Raw genomic sequence first — 21,396 nt, forward strand, 5'->3', positions numbered from 1 at the left:
ATTAGTAAAGGTGACCCAGCAACACAGAGCTACGAAGGTGCTTTCGTGTGTCGCTGGTAGTACAGTCCAGCCCAGCTGCGTCGAGTCCGGGACATGGGCGGAGCCATCGCTTCTCTGGAGAAAGACACCTGCGCAGCAGGACCCAGACTGAGGTGCCATGCAGACCACAGATGGCCCTGAGGGAGGCATGAGCACTCCCAGAGGACAGGCCCATGAGGGTCCTTTGCAGGAGCCGGGCTTGCTCTAGGGCTACAGAAAATCCCCGGATGGGGGTGTGAGTAGTGCTGCCCCACCTGGGTGAGTTTGGGGAACACATGGTTTCATGCCTCAAAGTCCCTGAGCTGAGAAAGCAGGTGAGGGATAGGAGCCCCAAGGCTGCCCTCCCCTCTGGCACCAGTCGCGAATTTGGGGATTCCCAAGTTCAATAATTTGCTGCTAGGACTCCTCGAACTTGCCTTGAAACCTGATATACACCTGGTTACAGTGTATTACAGGGAATACCACAGTGGAAATCAGACAAGGGATTGCATGGTGGCAGAATCCAGGAAAAGTAAAAAACAGAGTCCCTCTGTAAAGTCACGGACGGCACTGCTGCCTTGCCTCTGATGTGTGACAGTGTGCACAGAGTACTGCCAACAAGGGAAGCCTCAGAGTTCTTGGGGTTTGGCGACACGGACACAGAGGGCCACCCTCATAACTGACCCAGTCTCCAGCCTCTCCACGGGCTCAGTAGATCCCACACGGCCAAAACGCCCCTGCCCTGCTGATCCTGCAGAGCTCCTGGCTCTAGCTGAGTAAACAAAGACTCTCAGCAGGACAGTCCAGCTGCCCAGAAGCCTGGGACAAAGACCATCCCTCCCCTGGAGTCAGGGTAATCCTTTTTGCACAAGTGGTGAGGAGGGTGTCAGATCCCAGGCCCACCTCCAAGTGCTCTGTGAGCTCAGTCCAGTCACCTTCCTCAGCCTCAGCTTCTGATCTGCAGAGGAGAATATCACCATTGACATCACAGAGCGGCTGGGAAAATGAAGTGAAACCTACAGGAAGACCAGCCCGGCATCCAGTTCCGTGTGGTCTGTGTGCTGGAAGTTAGCACGACTGAACAGGTGCAGCTGTCATAGGAGGCAGGGGCCATACGGAGAACAACAGGCCGGGGGAGCCGCTCACTCACCACAAGGAGAGAGAAACGTTCCCCAGCCCCAAGGGATCTTGAAGAAGCTCAGCCCACGGTCACACAAACCATGCAGGCAACAGGCTAGGCGAGGCAGAGTTGGCCCTGAGCAAGCACCCACTCCCTCCTCAGCATGAGAGCCCACACAGCTCCTCCAGCAGGGACTCTAGGACAGCCTAGAGGACACCAACGCCAGGGGGCATGTGAAGACTGGCCCAGCCCCTAAGAACAGGAGTGGGACAGCCCTTATGGAAAGCTCCAGCTCTGGGACGCTCTGGCTCAGATCGGATGCTCTGCCTGGGTCCCTCTGCTTCAGGGGTGTGTACTGTGCAGCCACAAAGATGTGGGCATGGGTACCACACACTGTGAGCACGACCTGACCTGGCCTTACCATGACGTTTGGGGTAAGCTGTGTCCAGTTGTACCCAGAGGTGCTGACTCAAGGCTGCCCTAACAGGCCTCAGCTGTCTGATCCTCTGACACCAGTAGTTCATCTCCTGACGGGTTATTACTGCCCACAACTATTAACGATTCCTAACAGTCTCCTGTGGGCCGAGATGACCAGGCTCCCAAAGGCTCTCTGTCACCGCAGGCTGACAGCTCAGCCGAGGTGGCACGAGGACAGCCGCAAGGAGTTAACCCACCGGACACCGGACTATCCAGTTGAGAACCCCAGTCCTCAGATGGGCTTGACACTTGTCAAGCGCGTCACCAATGGATGGTGCCAGCCCTCTTCAGCCAAAACCAAACAGCCAAGAAAACTTGTAAAACCATGTTCTCTAGTTTTGCGCCATGAAAACCACCAGCGTATTTCCCCCAGGTATTTCCATTACATACGCTTCTTCAGACTGCACTGCCCACCACACCTCCCTGCCCCCTAGCCTCTCACCTGGGGCTTTAGGGCTCTTTTCAAGGGCACAATCCCTTGGGAGTGCCACTGGCTGAAGGGACACCCATGCCAATAGGAGGAAGGGACTCCCAGAGCAGAAGTCCCTAACAAACAACCCAACGAGAAAGTATCAGGGCCATTAGCAGAGAGTGATAAGGCTGAGCATGTGAAAGATGGCTCCCATTAAAACCAACACAGAGAAATGCAAGTTTCCCGAGTAACCAGTCGAATGCAATACCAGCCAGAGTCATACCCATTTAATTAGCAAGCAGAGGTGGAAATTACAAGACTCAGTACAGGGAGGTTGTGCGGGACTCAGACTGTGCTCCACTCAACTTTGCATCCTGACATGGAAGGTGAATGTTTCCAATGATTCACTGCTGGTGACATCATCTATTGGGTACAGCCACTCTGGAAAGCATTTACATCAATGTCCTTTAAAAACTTTTCCCTGTTCCTGGGGGACCTGAGTGGCTCAGTTGGTTAAGCGTCTGCCTTCAGCTCAGGTCATGACCCCAGGCCCTGGGATGGAGCCCCATGTTGAGGTCCCTGCTCAGTGGGAAGACTGCTTCTCCCTCTCCTCTGCTTATGCTCTCTTTCAAATGAATAAAACCTTTTTTAAAAAATTCTCCTGGGGGGCGCCTGGGTGGCTCAGTGGGTTAAGCCGCTGCCTTGGGCTCAGGTCATGATCTCAGGGTCCTGTGATCGAGCCCCACATTGGGCTCTCTACTCAGCAGGGAGCCTGCTTCCCTCTCACTCTCTCTGTCTGCCTCTCTGCCTACTTGTGATCTCTGTCAAATAAATAAATAAAATCTTTTTTTTTAAAGGTTTTATTTATTTATTTTTTTTTATTTATTTTTTTTAAAGATTTTATTTATTTGTCAGAGCGAGCGAGAGCGAGCACAGGCAGACAGAGTGGAAGGCAGAGTCAGACGGAGAAGCAGGCTCCCGGCTGAGCAAGGAGCCCGATGTGGGACTCGATCCCAGGATGCTGGGATCATGACCTGAGCCGAAGGCAGCTGCTCAACCAACTGAGCCACCCAGGCGTCCCATTATTTATTTATTTGACAGACAGAGATCACAAGTAGGCAGAGAGGCAGGCAGAGAGAGGAGGAAGCAGACTCCCCACTGAGCAGATAGCCCGATGCAGGTCTCGATCCCAGGACCCTGAGATCATGACCTGAGCTGAAGGCAGAGGCTTAACCCACTGAGCCACCCAGGCGACCCGATAAATAAATAAAATCTTAAAAAAAAAAAAATTCTCCTGGTCCTAAGAATGTATTCTAAAGACATCGTTTAAAAAGAATAAGACCAGGGCACCTGTGTGACTCAGTGGGTTAAAGCCTCTGCCTTCAGCTCAGGTCATATCTCGGGGTCCTGGGTTCGAGTCCCACATCGGGCTCTCTGCTCAGCAGGGAGCTTGTTTCCTCCTCTCTCTCTCTCTGCCTGCCTCTCTGCCTACTTGTGATCTGTCAAATAAATAAATGAAATCTTTTTAAAAATAAATAAATAAAAAGAATAAGACCTGAAATTTCATCACTGTAACGTATGTCCATTGTATAGACTTAGACAGAACTGTGTTGCATCACAAGGCAGTTGTCATGGGGTGAGGTCATGCAGGAACCCATCCCTCCAGCTAAACAGCTACTTGGCTGGGAGGAGCTGTCTGAGGGAACTATTTGGGAACTGTAGCTAGTCAAACACTTACTTGCAGCTTCCAGGAGTGAGTTTGATGAAGAAGGTAGTAAAGTTCAGCAAACTTCCATGTCTAGCACCGCACCTACATGCCCATCCCCTACCCCGTGGTGTGGACAGCAGCCTACATCCCTGGCATTGCTGCGGCCCAGTCGCATACAGGTCTTGTCCTCCGTGTATCAGGCGTGCATGTTTTGACAGTTCATTGCCACTTTTGTTCACTGTGATGCTAGCACAGGTTCATCTGCCATCATTTTAACTACTGATGGTTTCTGGAGAGGGGCAGAGGATTAAAGAGATACTTGTTTCTTCTCTTTTTGGGAGACAGACACTCAACGAAATCTTCTTCAGGATGCTGGATGACCACACAGTGGAACACAAACTTCAAAGACTGCACACATTGAAGAATACAAACTTTGAAAAACTGAAAAAAGTCAGATAGCTCTAGCCATTGACAAGTAAGATTCAGCAATCTCTGAGGAGTAGGAGAATTAGAATTCCAGAATCACGGGGCGCCTGGGTGGCTCAGTGGTTTAAGCCTCTGCCTTCGGCTCAGGTCATGATCTCAGGGTCCTGGGATCAAGCCCCACATCAGGCTCTCTGCTCAGCGGGGAGCCTGCTTCCCCCTGCCTCTCTGCCTACTTGTGATCTCTCTCTGTCTATCAAATAAATAAGTAAAAATCTTAAAAAAAAAAAAAAAAAGAATCCAGAATCACCACACATAGCACTCAAAACATCTAGTTCTCAACAAAAAAATATTACAAAATATACAAAAAAAATTGGAAAGTATGTCCATTAGCAGGGTAAAAATAACTTGATGGAGACCATTCCTGTGTGCCCAGGTGGCTCAACTGCCTAAGAATCTGACTTTGTCTCACGTCATGAGTCCAGGGTCCTAGGATCAAGCCCAGCATCAGGCTCCCTGCTCAGCAAAGAATCTGCTTCTCCCTCTTCCTCTGCCTGCTGCTCCCCCTGCCTGTGCTCTCTCTGTCTACCAAATAAATGAATAAAACTGAAAGGAAGGAAGGAAGGAAAAAGGGAAAAGAAACCATTCTTGGGAAGTCCAGACATGGGATTTATTAGTCAAAGTTGTTACATCAATGGCCTTAAATATGTTGAATGACCAAAAAAAAGCCATGGACAAAAAACTAAAGGAAATCAAGAAAATGACATATAAACAAAATGAGAATATTAATAAAGAGACAAAACTTATAAAAAAGGGAACCAAACAGAAATTCTGGAGCTGGAAGTACAATAACTAAAATGAAAAACCCTCACTATAGCAGCTCAAAGATTTGAATAAGCAGAAGAAAGGATTAATGAACTTGGAGATAGGACAAGTGAAATTATCCAGTATGAGGAGCAGGAAAAAAAGTAATGAAGAAAAATGAACAGATCCAATAAACCTATGGAACACCATAAAAAGTACCAACATATGTATCATACAATTCCAAGAAGGAAAGGAGCAAAAAAGGTATTTGAAGAAATAATGGCTAGGACTTCTGAAATCTGAAAGGACGTGAATACGCCTGTCCAGGAAACTCACTAAACTCCAACAGGATGAACAGAGAGATTCACACTGAGATTGTAGTCAAACTATCAAAACCCAATGACAATAAAAATGAAAGCAGCAGCAGAGAAACAATCCCACATGCACAAAGGGGCCTCAGCGGGACTAGCCGACGATCTCTTTTTACAAACCATGGAAGCCACGAGGTAGCAGGATGGTGCATTGATAAGTTTGAAAGGAAAAACATTTTCAACCAAGAATTCAATATCCAGCAAAACTACCTTTCAAGAGTGAAAGTGAAATTAAGACCTTTTCATATAAAGAAAAGCTGACAGAGTCCATTATCAGCAGACCTGCTCTACAAAAAATGCTGAAATGAAAGGACGTTATGAAAGTGATTCAAAGCCATAGGAAAAAATAAAGAACACTAATAAAAGTAACTAAATAGGGACGCCTGGGTGGCTCAGTTGGTTAAGCAGCTGCCTTCAGCTCAGGTCATGATCCCAGCGTCCTGGGATCGAGTCCCGCATCGGGCTCCTTGCTCCACGGGGAGTCTGCTTCTGACTCTGCCTTCCACTCTGTCTGCCTGTGCTCGCTCTCCCTCTGAAAAATAATAAATAAAATCTTTAAAAAAAAAAAAAAGTAACTAAATAGGTAGTATTACTTTACTTTTGTTAGGGTTTGTAATTCTCCCTACATGATTTAATATTCAAATGCATAAAACAATAATCATACGTCTGTGTTAGCAGACATAAAACAGATAAAGTTGTGCTCTGTGACAATAGCAGGATATTTATACTATTAAAATTACATCTGTATTGTTCAAATTAGGTTGTTATAAGCTTAAGATGTTAATATGATCCCCACAGTAACCACAAGGAAAATAACTAAAAATATACAGATGTACAGAAAAGGAAAGAAAGGAATTAGAATGGTATACTACAACACACACACACACACAGTCACAAAAAATAGGCAGTAACAGAGAAATTGAGGAACAAAAAAAAAGGATATACAGAAGACACATGACAGAAGTAAATCTTCCATCGATAATCATATAAAATATAAACGGATTAAACTATCCTATTAAAAGTAGAGACTGGCAGGTTGGAGTTTAAATAATCAGGATCCAACTCCATGCAGTCTAAGAGACTCACCTGAGATATAAGGAACAAAGAGACTAAAGGATGAAAAAATGTATTTCATGCATAGTAACTAGAAGAGAGTTGAAGTGGCTCTAATATTATCAGACACAAGAGACAAGCTGAAACAAAACAAGGTTAGAGAGAAAGAAGGAAATTATAGATTGATAAAGCTTCAATATAGCAAGAAAATATAAACACATACACACCTAACAATAGAGTCCCAAAATAAAGCAAAGATGATAGATTTGAAAGGGGTAGAAAAAGTTCTACGGTAAGGATAGGAGGCTTCAATACTCTGCTTGAAATAATAGACAGAGCCAGACAGGAAATCAACAAGGAAAGAACCTGAAGGACATTAAAACCAATTAGGCCGGGGCGCCTGGGTGGCTCAGTGGATTAAGCCGCTGCCTTCGGCTCAGGTCATGATCTCAGGGTCCTGGGATCGAGTCCCGCATCGGGCTCTCTGCTCAGCAGGGAGCCTGCTTCCTCCTCTCTCTCTCTGCCTGCCTCTCTGTCTACTTGTGATTTCTCTCTGTCAAATAAATAAATAAAATCTTTAAAAAAAAAATTAAAAAAAAAATTAAAATATAAAATAAAACCAATTAGGCCTAACGGGCATCTATAGAACATTCCGCCTGACATCAGAACACACACTCTTCTCAAATGCACATGGAGCATTTTCCAGATCATACTTTATAGTCTAAAAGCAAGTAATAATGTATTTTATTTTATTCTATTTTATTTTTTAGAGAGAGCAAGCAGGAGGGAAAGGCCAGAGAGGGAGGGGGAGGGAGAGAATCTCAAGCAGGCTCCATGCCCAGGTTGGAGCCCAGTGTGGGGCTTAATCTCATGACCCTGAGATCATGACCTGAGCCAAAATCAAGAGTCAGAGACTTGTGGCACCTGAGTAGCTCAGTCAGTTAAGCATCTGCCTTCAGCTCAAGTCATGATCCCAGGGTCCTGGGATCGAGCTCCATATCAGACTCCCTGCTCAGTGGGGAGCCTGCCTCTCCCTCTGCCACTCTCCACTCATACTCTCTCACTCTCAAATAAATAAAATCTTAAAAAAAAAAAAAAAAAAAGGCAGAGACACTTAACCAACTGAGCCACCCAGGTGCCCTTATAATATATTTTAAAAGATTAAAATCATAAATTATCTTTTCCAATCACATAGAATAAAACTAGAAATCAATTACAGAAGAAAAACTGGAAAATTAAACCAAGGTCTTAAACAATAAATGGGCCAAAGAAGAAATTAAAGGGAATGTAGAAAATACCTAATGCCAAATGGAAACAAGAACAACACACCAAAGCTCACAGGATGTTGTGAAAGCAGTGCAGAAAAGGAAACCTACATCTTTAAAAGCATACATTAAGGGGCATCTGGGTGGCTCAGTCAGTTAAGCATCTGCCTTTGGCTCAGGTCGTGATCCCAGGGTGCCGGGATCAAACCCCATGTTGGGCTCCCTGCTTGTCGGGAAGCTTGCGTCCCCCTCTCCCTTTGCCTGTTGATCCCCCTGCTTGTGCTTTCTGTCAGATAAATAAATAAAATCTTTAAAAACGAGACAACTTCAGTTTCTTGATAAAAGCACTCAGTAAACCAGAAATAAAGGGAAATTTCCTCAGCATAATGAAAATTATATAGAAAAACCTAATGTAATAGATAATGGTAAAGACTGAAGGCTTTAAGATCAGGAAAAAGTAAAGGATGCTCATTTTTGGTACGTCTATCCAACAAAGTACTTGAAATTCTAGCCAGAGCAATTAGGCAAAGAAAATAAGTACAAGGCACCCAAGTTGGAAAAGAAGTAAACTATCTCTGTTCACAGATGACAGGATACTCTACTAGGAGACCCTGAAGACTGCACACACCAAACAAAAAACAAAAAACAAAATCTTAGAAACAAACTAATTCAGTAAACTAGCCATATACAAAATCGAGACATAAAAGTTAGTTGCGTTTCTACACATTGATAATGAACAATCCAGGGGCATTGGGTAGCTCAGTGGGTTAAACGTCCGCCTTTGGCTTGGGTCATGATCCCAGCATCCTGGGATTGAGCCCTCCATTGATCGCTGAGCAGGGAGCCTGCTTCTCCCTTTCCTGCTCCCCCTGCTTGTGTTCCCTATCTTGCCATTTCTGTCAAATAAATAAAATCTTTAAAATAAATAAAATCTTTTTAAAAATTAAAATAAAAAATAATCCAAAAAAAGAGATTAAGAAAACAATTCCATTCTCAATAGCATTACAATAAATACAATACTTAGGAATAAATTTAATCAAAGAGGCAAAGAACTAGTACACTGAAAACCAGAAATGATCACTACTAAAAAACAAACAAACAAAAAGAACATGTAAACAAATGAAAATACATCCCATTCTTCCAGAAGACTTGACAGGATTAATATGACACCACCACCCTAACTGATCTACAGATCCAATGCAATCTCTAATAAAAGCTGTGATTTTGCAGAAATAGAAAAATACCATCCTAAAATTCATATGAAATCCCAGACAGGGAACCCAACTAGCCAAAATAATCTTGAAAAAGAACAAAGTTGAAGGACTCCCTCCCTGATTCCTACACTTCCTATAAAACTACAGTAAACGACAGCATGGCACTGGCGTTAAGGACAGGCATGTAGATGAACAGAACAGAACCCAGAAAGAAACCCCTATATGTATATGGTCAAGTGATTTTAGAAAAAGGTGCAAAGACCATTTATGAACTGTTCCCCACCCACACACACCCCACCATTCATTATGTTGAAAGTCTAACCCAGTGTGCCTGTATTTGGAGACAGGGACTGTTAACAGGTGATAAAGGTTCAGTGAGATCCTAGAGGCGGGGCTCATCTGATAGGGCTGGTGACCTTGTGCAAGGAAAAGATGTCTGAGATCTTCTCTACCATGTGAGGACACAGTGAGTAGGCAACTGTATATCCGCTAAGAAGAGAACCCTCACTAAGGCTGAATCAGCCTAACCGTTGATCTTGGACTTGGTTTCCAGAACTATGAGAGACAGATTTGTTCTGATATATTTGTTTTTTAAGTCACCCAGTCTGTATTTTTTGGCAGCCTGGGCCGATACAGGCATACCTCCTTTTATTGTGCTTTGCTTTACTGTGTCTCTTACAAACTGAAGACGTGTGGTGACCCTATGTTGAGAAAGTCTATTGGCACTATTTTTCCAACAGCACATACTCACTTTGTGTCTGTCACATTTTGGTAATTCTCTCAATATTTCAAACTTTTTCATTATTATAGTTGCTATAGGTCTGTGTGATTAGTGATTATGACTTGTTGAAAGCTTAGACGATGGGTAGCATTTTTTAGAAATAAAATGTTTAGGGGGTGCGAGGGTGGCTCAGTTGATTAATCAGTTGCCTTTGGCTCAGGTCATGATCCCAGGGATCAAGCCCCACTTCAGGCTCCCTGCTCAGTGGGGACCCTGCTTCTCCCTCCACCCCTCCCCCTGCTTATGCACTTTCTCTCTCTCAAATAAATAAAATCTTCAAAAAAATGAAGTGTTTACATTAAGGTTTGTACAGTTTTCTTAGACATAATGCTACTGCACACTTAATACACTGTATTGTAAATATAACTTCTTTATGAACAGAGAATCCAGAAATTAATGACTTGCTTTACTGAGATATCTGCTTTACTACAGTGATCTGGAACTGAACACACAGAATCTCCAAGGCGTGCCTATACTATTCAATGGAGAAAACAGTCTTTTCAAAAAATGTTGTAGGGAAAATTGGTTGCAAAAGAAGTTGGACCCTCATAACAATACACAAAAATTAGCTTAAAATAGATCAACGACCAAAACCTAAGACCTAAAGCTATAAAACTCAGGAAAAAACCATAGGGACAAATCTTCCTAACCTTAGATTTAGCAACAATTTCTTGGTTATGATGCCCAAAGCACAGGCAACAAAAGAAAAAATAAACTCAACTTCATAAAAATGAAAAATTTTTGTGCATCAAAGGACATAAACAAGAGAGTAGACAGAATTCACAGAATGAGAGTAAATATCCAAAAATCATATATCTGATAAGGGATTACTATGCAAAACATACAAAGAACTTCTACACCTCAACACTTAAAAAAAAAAAAGAACCCAATTCAAAAATCGGCAAAGGAACTGGACAGACATTTCTCCGAAGAAGATATACACATGTCTATAAATGCCTGAAAAGATGCTCAACATCATTAGCTATCAGGGAAAATGCAAACCAAAACCACCATGATATACCACTTCACACGCATTAGAATAGATATTTTTTTAAAAATGGAAAATAACAAGTCTTGGTAAGAATGTAGGGAAATTAGAACCCTCTATTCATCACTGGTGGGAATGTAAAATTGTAGAGCTACTGTGGAAAAGTCTGCCCATTCCTCAAAAAGTTAAATGTAGAGTTACCCTGACCCAGCAATTTCACTCCCAGAATTAGACCCAGAAGTACTGAAAGGATCCAAGGGGTGCCTAGCTGGCTCAGCTGGTTAAGCAACTCTTGAATTCAGCTCAGATCATGATCTTGGGGTCATGAGACTGAGCCCCATATCAGGCTCTGCGCTGGATGTGGAGCCTGCTTAAGATTCTCTCTCCTCCTTCCTCTGCCCCAGCTTCCCAAGCACTGCTCATGCACTCTCTCCCTGGACCCCAAAAAGGATCCAAAAAGATACCTGTACACCCGCTCACAGCAGCAGTAAGTACAACAGCCAAAAGGCAGAAACACCCACGTGTCCATCAACAGATGAGTGGATAAACAAAAATGACAAAACAAAACAAAAAAACATGGTGTCTACAAAGAAGGTCATTTTTTTTCGGCCATAAAAAAGAACGATATCCTGATACAGGCTACAAAATGGATGAACCTCAAGGACATTATGCAAAGTTACAGAAGCTATAAAGGGGAGACAATGTATTATTCCACTTAAGAGAAATAGGCAAATTCAGACAGAAAATAGAGGAGAGATGGTCAGCGGCTGTGAGAAAAAGGGACAAGGCGAGCTCCTGGGTAACCGCACAGACTCCCCGCTGCAAGTAAGACAGTGGTGAGGGTCACACAACACTGAGAATCTATTTCATGCCACTGAACTGCATACCTAAAAATGGTTAAACAGTAAATTTTATGTTGTCTATATTTTACAATAAAAATGGCAATTATCAACTGTATTATAAAGACACAGAAAAGTATGACTGTTCATCTTTTAAACTTATAGTAGGTAAAAATATGTGAATGTGTAGAATTCTTCCCAGTGCGAGTTCTCCAGGATTGAGGAAGCAGCAAGGGGAGAGCCTGTGTGAGCTCAACAATGCGTGGAGGAGGCCTGTGCCCGATCACCAGGGGCAGAGCCTCTCCCTGCGTGGGGGAGACTAGGTTTTCCTTACCTCTCTCAATTCTCCAAAATGAACATGCACTGCTTTTGGTTTAAGAAAACTGTTTGTTTTTAATTAGAAACGTCCCTGGTCTGTAACAACACTGCGCGGACAATAAATAAAGGGGCGGTGCTCGCGGAACTCGGGCCGTCCTCCGCGGTCAGCGCGCGAAGTCCTCGCGGAGGTGGATCCTCTGGTGCTGGCACATGTTGGAACTGTGCCGGAAGGCCTTCCCACACTTGCTGCACTTGTAGGGCTTCTCGCCCGTGTGGATCCTCCGGTGCTGGACGAGGTACGCGCCCTGGCTAAAGGCCTTCTTGCAATCGCTGCACTTGTACGGCTTCTCTCCATGGTGCGACCTTTGGTGGTGGATGAGTCTGGAACTGTTGTGGAAGGCCTTCCCACACTCACTGCACTTGTACGGCTTCTCTCCTGTGTGGATCCTCTGGTGCTGGATAAGGTGTGTGCTCTGGCTGAACACTTTGCCACAGTCACTGCATTCGTAGGGCTTCTCGCCGGTGTGGCTTCTCTGATGCTCGACAAGTTTGGTCTTCTGGATGAAGGCTTTCTCGCATTCGCTGCACTTGTAGGGTTTCTCCCCAGTGTGAGTTCTCTGATGCTGGATGAGGTTGGAACTTTGAGTAAAACCTTTGCCGCATTCTTTACATTCGAATGGCTTCTCCCCAGTGTGGGTCCGACGGTGTCGGATAAGGATCGAGCCGTCACTGAAGGCTTTCCCACAGTCGTTACACTTATAGGGTTTCTCTCCAGTGTGGATTCTCTGGTGATAAATAAGGGAAGAATAGGCGCTGAAGTGCTTCCCACAATCACCACACTTATAGGGCTTTTCCCCGGTGTGAATCCTCTGATGTTTCATGAGGTTGGGCCTCTGGTTGAATGTCTTCCCACACTCACCGCACCGGTAGGGGATCTCCCCAGAGTGCATCCTTCGGTGATTGATGAACTCGCAGCTCTGACTGAAAGCTTTCCCACACTCGTCACACTTGTAGGGCTTCTCTTCACTATGAAGCCGCTGGTGTTTGACAAGGTTAGCACTGTACCTGAAGGCTTTCCCACAGTAACCACAATAATGCAATTTTTTCCCAAGAGGAATTTTCTGATCGTCTCTAACAACTAAATTTGCACTGAAGAATTCCCCAGAATCATGGACTATATTTGTCTTTTTTGACCTGTGTACACGTTTATGGTTATTGAGGTATGATCTCTGTTCAAAACTTTGTTCACATATATCGCATTTGTGAGGTCTCTGATCAGAGATAGGGCTTGACCAAAACCTGAGGCTTCCCCCAGACTCCTGGATGTTCTCCTCATTGGCCAGTGTGACTGGCCTCAGGTCTCTCTGCTCTACAAGCTTGTCCAGGCTCTCCTCTGGCTCCCAGACACATGCCTGGGTCTCTCCAGGATCAGGTCCTTGGAGAACAGCCTTCTGGAGTTGATCCAACTCTTCCCCACCAAGCATCTCCCCTGAAGACAACTCTTTGTTTTCAGTCCTGGTCCCATGACCTGGAACAATGAACAAAACATCTTAGGACCACCTGTTCGGACTTGAGAAGGGAAAAAACGAAGATGCTGCAGACTACCTGTACAGTACCAATTCTGTCACCTCCAAAGTCCCAACACCTGGCAGAGACGACAGCCTGTAGCTCAGAGGCTTACAGACTCTGCCCAAGGCTGCAATCTTGCAGCGGTCCAAGTACTGCAACCCAGAGCTGACCAAGTCTGTTTGCCTTCTGCTTAAGTGGGACTGCAGGGCACTGGTCCTCAGCAGAAAAGGACAGAAGATGGAAGCTTTGCACCACAAGAAGACCAGAGGGGCCCTGAAAAGTCATGGCGGACATGGGACAGACAAGGAAGTGAGCCTGATGCCACTAACAACAGCTGATCCACCCAGAGTCCATGGAAGGAAAACCAGCTGCTTCCTCAGAACAGCAGAGGACCAACGTTGTGCCAACCACGGACAAGGGACACACCAAGACCCTCAGCTCTCCCTAGCAGGCTGAACCCATTCTTTGGGCTTTTGTCAGAGGCCTGAGAGGCAACCCAGTTAATCACCAGCCCCTTACACTCAAGATGCCATAGAGAACGCTTCCTGATACCCTCAAGCCTCCATTTCTTACTTCCTGACCAGACAGCCACACTATCAACCCCACCTGCGGAAATGTACCACCAGAAGTGCATTCTCTGTGAGAAAGAGAACGTGTACAACTATCCCAAAATGGGGACAACCAAATACTAACAAGAATGGAAAAAAAACGGTGGTACATCCATATGATAGAACACTGTACAGCGATGAAACAGAACATACTCCGTACAACATGGGCGCCCTCACAACCTCAGATGCCCCGAAGGAGACCAGACACAGAGCTAAGGGGCAGAGTGGCCTCCCGATGTCAGAGAGAAGGACCCTGTGAGGAGCAATGGGAAATGACAGGGGGGGGTCCAGTGGGCTCCCAGGCAAATAGAAGTGTTCTGCATTTTGATTTGGAAGATGGTTTTTACAAAAATTCACCGAGTTATAAACAGGATTTATCCTGGTTCTCTAAGAATAGATATTTGATTAAACAAATTTACAAAAGAGAAATTAGAGTTCTTTAGCCAGTGGTTGCTTCCTAGGACATCATCAAGAAATGCAAAATAAAGCTGATCAGAGTTGTCCACAGCAGTGACACCAGAGAGCACCCTTCCCACTGGCACTTGCAGCCAAAGGAGCAATGGAGACTCATGTATAAACACGGACACTCACGGAGTGAAAAAGGAGATGACAGCAGTACCCACGGGATCGCTGCACTCCTGTCAAGAAGGGACCTTCGTCTACGGTGTGGAACAGACAGCACCAGGGAGGGGGGACAGCGGGCACACCACAGAACACACTGGCATGTGCGCGAGAGACGGTGTTTCTTCCTTGTAACAGTTTCTAACTGCCAAGTGGATAACTTAGAAAAGGACAATGAAGTAACAGTCTGCATCACTGGGTCGGTCCCATGTGACCCTCCTCACAGGGCACGAGCTCTGAAGGACAGGGCTCCCCTAACCAGCAAGGCCCCCTCTCACCTTCCCAGAAGACTCAACTCAAGAACCTCCACACTGAGGCACCCAAGCTGACAGAGGGGACCTGGACTTCAGCACACGCCATTCCCAGGGTTGCCACGCTGCCCTGATGCACCTCGTTCTAAATACCTAAGTCACTCAGCACGTACGCTGGATCCCAACAAATGCTTGTTCAGCCACTGCTGGGGAAGCGGCCCCCCTCACGCACCTGAGACACGGACTCTCAGTCGCTCTTTCCCCTTGGCGCCCTGTGCGTCCAGGACCCACGGCTCATCCCCTCGTTCCAACTGTGTGATCACCCCAGGCTTGGGACCGGCAGGTCCAGCTCCTGGGAAGAAAACGGGGCCTAGAGTTGGTGCCAAGGACGCAGGGCTGGGTCTCATCTACACTGGGGCGGAGGAGAAGCACAGGCAAAGTGGGGTGACCGGAAGTCTGGACGCTCTTGGAGGGCTGGGATGGTCATGAAGACGAGATCTGAGATCTAAGCACCGGGAACAAGAGCCCGGGCACTCTCTCTACCTGGAGATATGCAGTCCCTCTATCTTGGGCCTGGGGCAGGGAGGCAAGTCTTATCTGGGAGCTCAGAGGAGAGAAGCCCCACTTGGCCTCTCGTCTGCACAAACCAGGTCTGCCTAGGACCAGAGGATGAAGTCCCCAGCCCAGCCCCTGCTGAATCATCAGTGCCCAGGGCTGTTCCCTGACCAGTAGCCTAGTGAGGGGACTTACCCAGGGAGACCAGATTCCTGTAGGTCTCCAGCATCACGTCCCTATAGAGGCCCCTCTGAGCAGGGCCCAGACGACCCCACTCCTCCCGGGAGAATAGCACGGCCACGTCCTCAAAGGTCACCTCAGCCTGGAATGACAGGGGCTGCTGCAGGCCCAGGTGTAGGCCTAGGCTGGAACGGCAGAAGCATGCCAGGGACAGCAGCACAGGGGTGACTACAGGCATGATCCCCCAGTACAGGCCAGGGGAGTGACTGGAGTCCCAGGGTCACCCATCCTCTGCTCAATACTTGAGACCAAGATGCCTGACAGTGTCTGCAAAGACAGAGCAGGCAGGGAAGCCCTCTGTGGAGATTTCAGGAAAACTGGATGCTCACCTGGGGCAGGGCAGACAGGTGCAAAGCCGCCATCACCTGGAACCCTGGGCTTCCCAGTGTGAGTCACACCAGTGCTGAAGGAAGAGAGAGGAACACACGGTGGCCCAGCCTGCCCCTCCTGTGGGCAGCTTCAGGGCCACACTCATCCCCTGGCAGACTCTGCTCCCTGCCTGGGGCTGCCCTGCCCGACCCTCCCCTACCACAGGGACACCTGCAGGGATGACTCCTCAGGTCATCTGTTCCCCTCAACCTTTCTGACACACCAAGCGGTCTCATTCAGGAGGAAAATGGCACACTCATTCACTTTATATGCAAGAATAAAGTCAACAAAGTCAACCTGTTAAGTGTTGAGGACAAAAAGAAGTAAAAAAACAAAAAAAAACAAAAAAAAAAAACAAACAGAAGGTACAGAACAAAATCAAAGTATAGTAAAGTATTTTTACTTATGTAAAAAATACATAAGTAGAAACAAGTTCAGTGGCTGAATAATGGTTAGAAATAAAAGAATTAAACTCACCTACTAGAAGCACAAGATTCTCTAACAGAGACACACAAAATGTACCTGCATAACCTAAAACAAAGTAATACAGAAAGGCTGAATATCAGACAAGCGTCTGGGTGGCTCAGTGGGTTCAAGCCTCTGCCTTCGGCTCAGGTCATGATCTCGGGTCCTGGGATCGAGCCCCCCATCGGGCTCTCTGCTCAGCGGGGACCTCCTCTCTCTGTCTGCCTCTCTGCCTGCTTGTGATCTCTCTCTGTCAAGTAAATAAATAAAATCTTAAAAGAAAATGAGTAACACATATTAGTAACAGGGAAACCCACCCAGAAGCTGTCACTGCAGACAAGTGTGTGTCCACCAAGACACTCAGAACACGGAAAGCCGATGCTAATGGGAGGCACAGAGAGCAACCGGCAAAGCCCCCCGGAATGACGGACCCCAGCGCGCCCCCCTCAGACACACGTGGAACAAGTACAGAATAGTTGTGGAAACAGAGAGATTCCAAGATAGATCTCAAAACTAGTAAGAACATCACACACCAGGCAACAATTCCAAAGATCGATACCATTTGGCAAAACATTCTCTGATCCCTGTTGTTATACTGGAAATATATGATTAAAAAGGACCACCTCAGGAGCCTTGGGGGGCTCAGGGAGGTAAGCATCTGCCTTCCGGTCAGGTCACGATCCCAGAGTCCTGGGTTTGAGCCCCACATTGGGCTTCCTGGGGAGTCTGCTTCTCCCTCTCCCTCTGCCCTTCTCCCCACACATATGTGCTTTCTCTCAAATAAATAAAATCTTTAAAAAAAAAAAAAAAGAAATTAGATACAGGGGCACCTGGGTGGCTCCGCTGGTTAAGCGACTGCCTTTAGCTCAGGTCATGATCCCAGAGTCCCAGGATCAAGTACCCCATCGGGCTCCCCGCTGAGCGGGACGTCTACTTCTCCCTCTTCCCCTCCCCTCTCATGCTCTCTCTCTCTCCAGTTCTCCTTCTCAAATAAATAAATAAAATCTTTAAAAAAAATAAAGAAATTAGACACAGACTAATAAAAGCAATTCAAGAAAAGATGGAAAAAAATAAAGAATACTTGATTTAAAGAAACAAAACATAATCTCAACACTGCTAATAAGACACACAAACATCTGGCAAGTCCAATGGAGGGAGGCAGAAAAGAAATGGAAAAAGAAATACTATTAAGAACAAAAAAGGGGACATAATTCTACATACCACACAAGCAGCAACAGTTGTCAGATTGCAGTCCAAGACCCTGGGGGCAAAACAGTAGAACTTTATTGAAGGACGTCTAACAGAGCTACGGAGCAATAGAGAGTGGGCACAGACAGGACTCAATGTCATAAAAATGTCAGTTCTCCCCAAGTAAATCTATTAATTCTGTACAACCAAAATTGCAACAGGACATAAACATGAAATCTGACCAAAATGACTCAATATCATAATAATGATCCAAGATTGACTAAGGCCTGGCCAGAAGAGAAGTAAAGTTAGGCAGACGCATGTCCTACCACAAACCAGGACTTACTGTGAGACTACGGTAATAAAAGTGAGGTTTACGCATAGTAAAGAAAATGAGGAACAGATCAGTGCACGTAACAGAGACATAACGGCGTGCTAACCAAAATGGTATCGACACAATGGATTGTCCACAGGAAAGTAAAATTCAACTGCTGCCTTCTATGGCACACAAAAATATATTTTAAAAACACTGAAGACCTGAATGTTTAAAACAAAATGTATGGCTATTATAAGAAAATAACATGCAAAATATAGTACATCAAGGACACTTGTTTTGCTCCAAAAATTTCTGTACAAGGCACATTAAAAAAACAAGCTGTAGAATCAAAGATATTTGCAAACATACTTAATACATAAAAAAAGACCTACAAAATGTTTTAAAGTACAAAAAAAAGACCATTTATTTTAAAAAATGAACACATGACAACTTGGAAAATCATAGATAATGAAATCAAAGGAACACCTGTGCGACTCAGTCAGTTAACCCTCTGCCTTCAGCTCAGGTCATGATGCTGGGGTCCTAGGATCGAGGCCCCGTATCAGGCTCCTTGCTCAGTGGGGAGGCTTCTTCTCACTCTGCCTTCCACTCCCCCTGCTTGTGCTCCCTGAGAAGTAAATAAAATCTTTAAAAATTTTTTTTAAAAATCAAAAAGAGTTCAATAAACATCTGGAAAGGGGGAGCCCGGGTGGCTCAGTCAGTTAAACGTCTGCCTTCAGCTCAGGTCATGATCCTGGGGTCCTGGGATATAGTCCCACACTGGGATCCCTGCTCAGAGAGGGGAGGTTGCTTCTCCCTCTGCCCCACCCCCACTCGTGCTCTCTCAAATAAAAATCTTTAATTTTTTTTTAAAGATTTATTTATCTGACAGAGATACAGCAAGAGAGGGAACACAAGCAGGGGGAGTGGTAGAGGGAGAAGGAGGCGGGGCTCAGTCCCAGGACCCCAGGATCATGACCCCAGCCGAAGGCAGAGGATTCATGAGTGAACCACCCAGGTGCCCCTCTAATAAATAAATTCTTTTCTAAAAATCTGAAAAGGGCACCTGGGTGGCTCAGTGGGTTAAGCTTCTGCCTTTGGCGCAGGTCGTGATCTCAGGGTCCTGGGATGGAGGCCTGAGTTGGGCTCTCTGCTCAGTGGGGAGCCTGCTTCTCCCTCTCCCACCCCCCTGCTTGTGTTCCCTCTGGCTGTCTCTCTCTGTCAAGTGAATAAATAAATCAAACCTTAAAAAAGTGAGGGTTGTTTAGGGAACCAAATGGGACTGGGGACCCTGCATCCAAGAGCAATTCCACTTCAACAGCTTTCTTTAAAAAGGGGGTGGGGGTGGGGCGCCTGGGTGGCTCAGTGGGTTAAGCCGCTGCCTTTAGCTCAGGTCATGATCTCAGGGTCCTGGGATCGAGTCCCACATTGGGCTCTCTGCTCAGCAGAGGGCCTGCTTCCCTTCCTCTCTCTGTGATCTCTTCCCTTCCTCTCTCCTACTGTGATCTCTGTCAAATAAATAAATAAAATCTTTAAAAAAAAAAAAGGGGGGGGGTGCCTGGCTGGTCCAGTCAGTAGAATAGAGGAGTCTCCATCTGCCCACTTTCGCATGGAACCCACATTACAAAGAAAGACGGGGCTGGGGAGGCTGGCTAGCTCAGCTGGTACATCCTGTCCCGCGGACCTTGTGATCCAGCCAGACACTGGCCACAGAGATACTTCACACGTTTTTATTCCGTTTTGGTTTTCTTAAAGATTTATTTGCGAGACACAGAGAGACCACAGGGCGGGGGAGGGGGAAGCAGGCTCCCCACCGCGCAGGCGGCCGGACTTGGGACTCGATCCCAGGACCCTGGGATCATGACCCGCGCCTAACCCACGAGCCCCCCCAGGCGCCCCTAAAGTTTTCTTTTAAAAGTTGGTGTGTGCGCGCGCGCGCGTGTTTAACGCACCTTCAAGGCACAGAAACAGGCGCATTTATTTAAAAAGTCTTCAGTGTCAGACGTGACCCAAGGCCTCCCGGGAAGAGGAACAGAGTCTGGCCGCCGAGCATCAGAAGCGAAAAAGGGTGGAGGCCGGCGCCGCGGGACTGGGCTTCGGGAGCTGCCAAAGGCGAGAGGAAGCAGGGAAGCCGCGCGGCGCGGGGGCACGACGGACGCAGGCCGGGCCGGGCACCGAGCGCTCCAGGCAGAGACCGCGCGGGGGCAACCGGGCGGCGCGGGGAGGACAACCGCACGCAGAAGCGAGGGCGAGGCCCGGCCCACGCTGGGGGCTGCGCGGAGTCTGGGGCGCTGGTGACCGTCCGCGCGGCGGAGAGGGCCCGGGAAGGGAAGGGGCCTCGAGTCGGCGGGCCAGGCGGGCCCCAGAAGCAGCCCCTCGGGACGGCCGGGGAGGAGACCGCGGGGGAGGACCCTCGGGCGGGGCGGGCCCGGCAAGGAACAACGCGGGCCGGAGCGGCGGACAGCAGACGGGCTGGCACCGCACGGGTCGCGGCTTGCGGCCCATCGGGAAACCCCGAGGGGGGACCGGGGCACTTCGAGCGGGCTCCGACAGTGGGGACAGGGCCCGCCGAGGGACGCGGGGGCGGGGGACACTGTCGACCGCGGGGCGGGGGCCGGGGCCGCTCTGTGGTCACGGGGAAGGGCCGGCGGCCCGCGCCCGGGAGCCCTCGCCGGCCCTCACTCACCTCCGCGCCGCAGGCGAGCCGCGCCCGGCCCCGCACCAGCCCCGCACCAGCCCCACCCGCCGCGCCGACCGCTACCGACCGGAAGTGACGTCCTCAGCCCGCGTCCTAGCCGGAGACACCCTCGGGCCGCTCTAGGAAACCGACTCTCAGTAGCTCACCTCCGGGAGTCGGGCGCGCGGCCGCAGTCTGGAACCAGAAGCCAGGCGGGGGCGAGCAGCTTGGGGATTTGGAGGACCTCGCTTTGGGGGGAGGCTGAAGGCCCTACAGCCAACACAGAACCAGGCCCCTTCCTTTGGAGCTGGGGAGAAGCCATGCCACCCCCAGGAGACGGACACCGGGCTTACCGGTGACAGGTTGTAGCACACGGAACGCCGGCCCACGGCGGGAGGGGGGCTTCCTTGGGTGCCAGCTACTAGAGCAACCCCTCCCTGATGGCCACCTCTTGGACAAGGTCCCAGACCACAGTGTCCAGGAGGGTGAAACCGCATGCTATCTTAGGGTCCAGGGAACGGAGCCCAGCCCTCTTCCCTTCACAGGGAAACGATGCCCTCCTGCTTTTCTTCACCACTTAGGCTATAGTGGGTGGTCAAGTGGAGACCAAAAAGGCAAGAGTTGGGGGCAAGGTTCATGCTGGAGACAAGTGCTGACCCTGACAGCAAGGAGCCCTGTAGCAGCTACAGAAAGGCCGCCTCAGTAAGGCCGTCTCCAGGAACACCGACTCCACCACCTTCCCACCT

General features: G+C 47.7%; 1 protein-coding gene and 1 long non-coding RNA gene across 16 annotated transcripts; one reads left to right on the plus strand and one right to left on the minus strand.

The window, feature by feature from the left end:
• Window positions 1-4,294: 4,294 nt before the first annotated feature.
• Window positions 4,295-7,508, plus strand: LOC309859581. Its single transcript, XR_014308768.1, has 2 exons — window positions 4,295-5,698; window positions 5,906-7,508. It is a non-coding gene; the product is annotated as an uncharacterized lncRNA (long non-coding RNA).
• Window positions 7,509-11,211: 3,703 nt separating this feature from the next.
• ZNF34 (zinc finger protein 34) lies at window positions 11,212-20,761 on the minus strand. 15 transcript variants are annotated; one of them, XM_082720372.1, is made up of 10 exons: window positions 20,660-20,761; window positions 19,926-20,076; window positions 18,460-18,601; window positions 17,691-17,730; window positions 16,486-16,535; window positions 16,176-16,301; window positions 15,965-16,038; window positions 15,591-15,717; window positions 15,073-15,192; window positions 11,212-13,319 (listed from the first exon to the last, which is right to left on the minus strand). In XM_082720372.1, the coding sequence occupies exons 7-10, from the start codon at window positions 15,995-15,997 to the stop codon at window positions 11,956-11,958; spliced, it is 1,644 nt and encodes a 547-aa protein (XP_082576498.1). In that variant the 5' UTR covers window positions 15,998-16,038; window positions 16,176-16,301; window positions 16,486-16,535; window positions 17,691-17,730; window positions 18,460-18,601; window positions 19,926-20,076; window positions 20,660-20,761; the 3' UTR covers window positions 11,212-11,955. The 15 variants fall into 15 exon arrangements, with proteins under 15 accessions (XP_082576498.1, XP_082576488.1, XP_082576490.1 ...); XM_082720369.1 differs by having other exon boundaries at window positions 11,841-13,319; window positions 16,527-16,719; window positions 20,660-20,743; XM_082720368.1 differs by having other exon boundaries at window positions 11,841-13,319; window positions 16,486-16,719; window positions 20,660-20,743.
• Window positions 20,762-21,396: the final 635 nt, after the last annotated feature.

Source organism: Mustela nivalis, assembly GCF_964662115.1.
Source record: "Mustela nivalis genome assembly, chromosome: 2".
NCBI classification, from domain to species: domain Eukaryota; kingdom Metazoa; phylum Chordata; class Mammalia; order Carnivora; family Mustelidae; genus Mustela; species Mustela nivalis.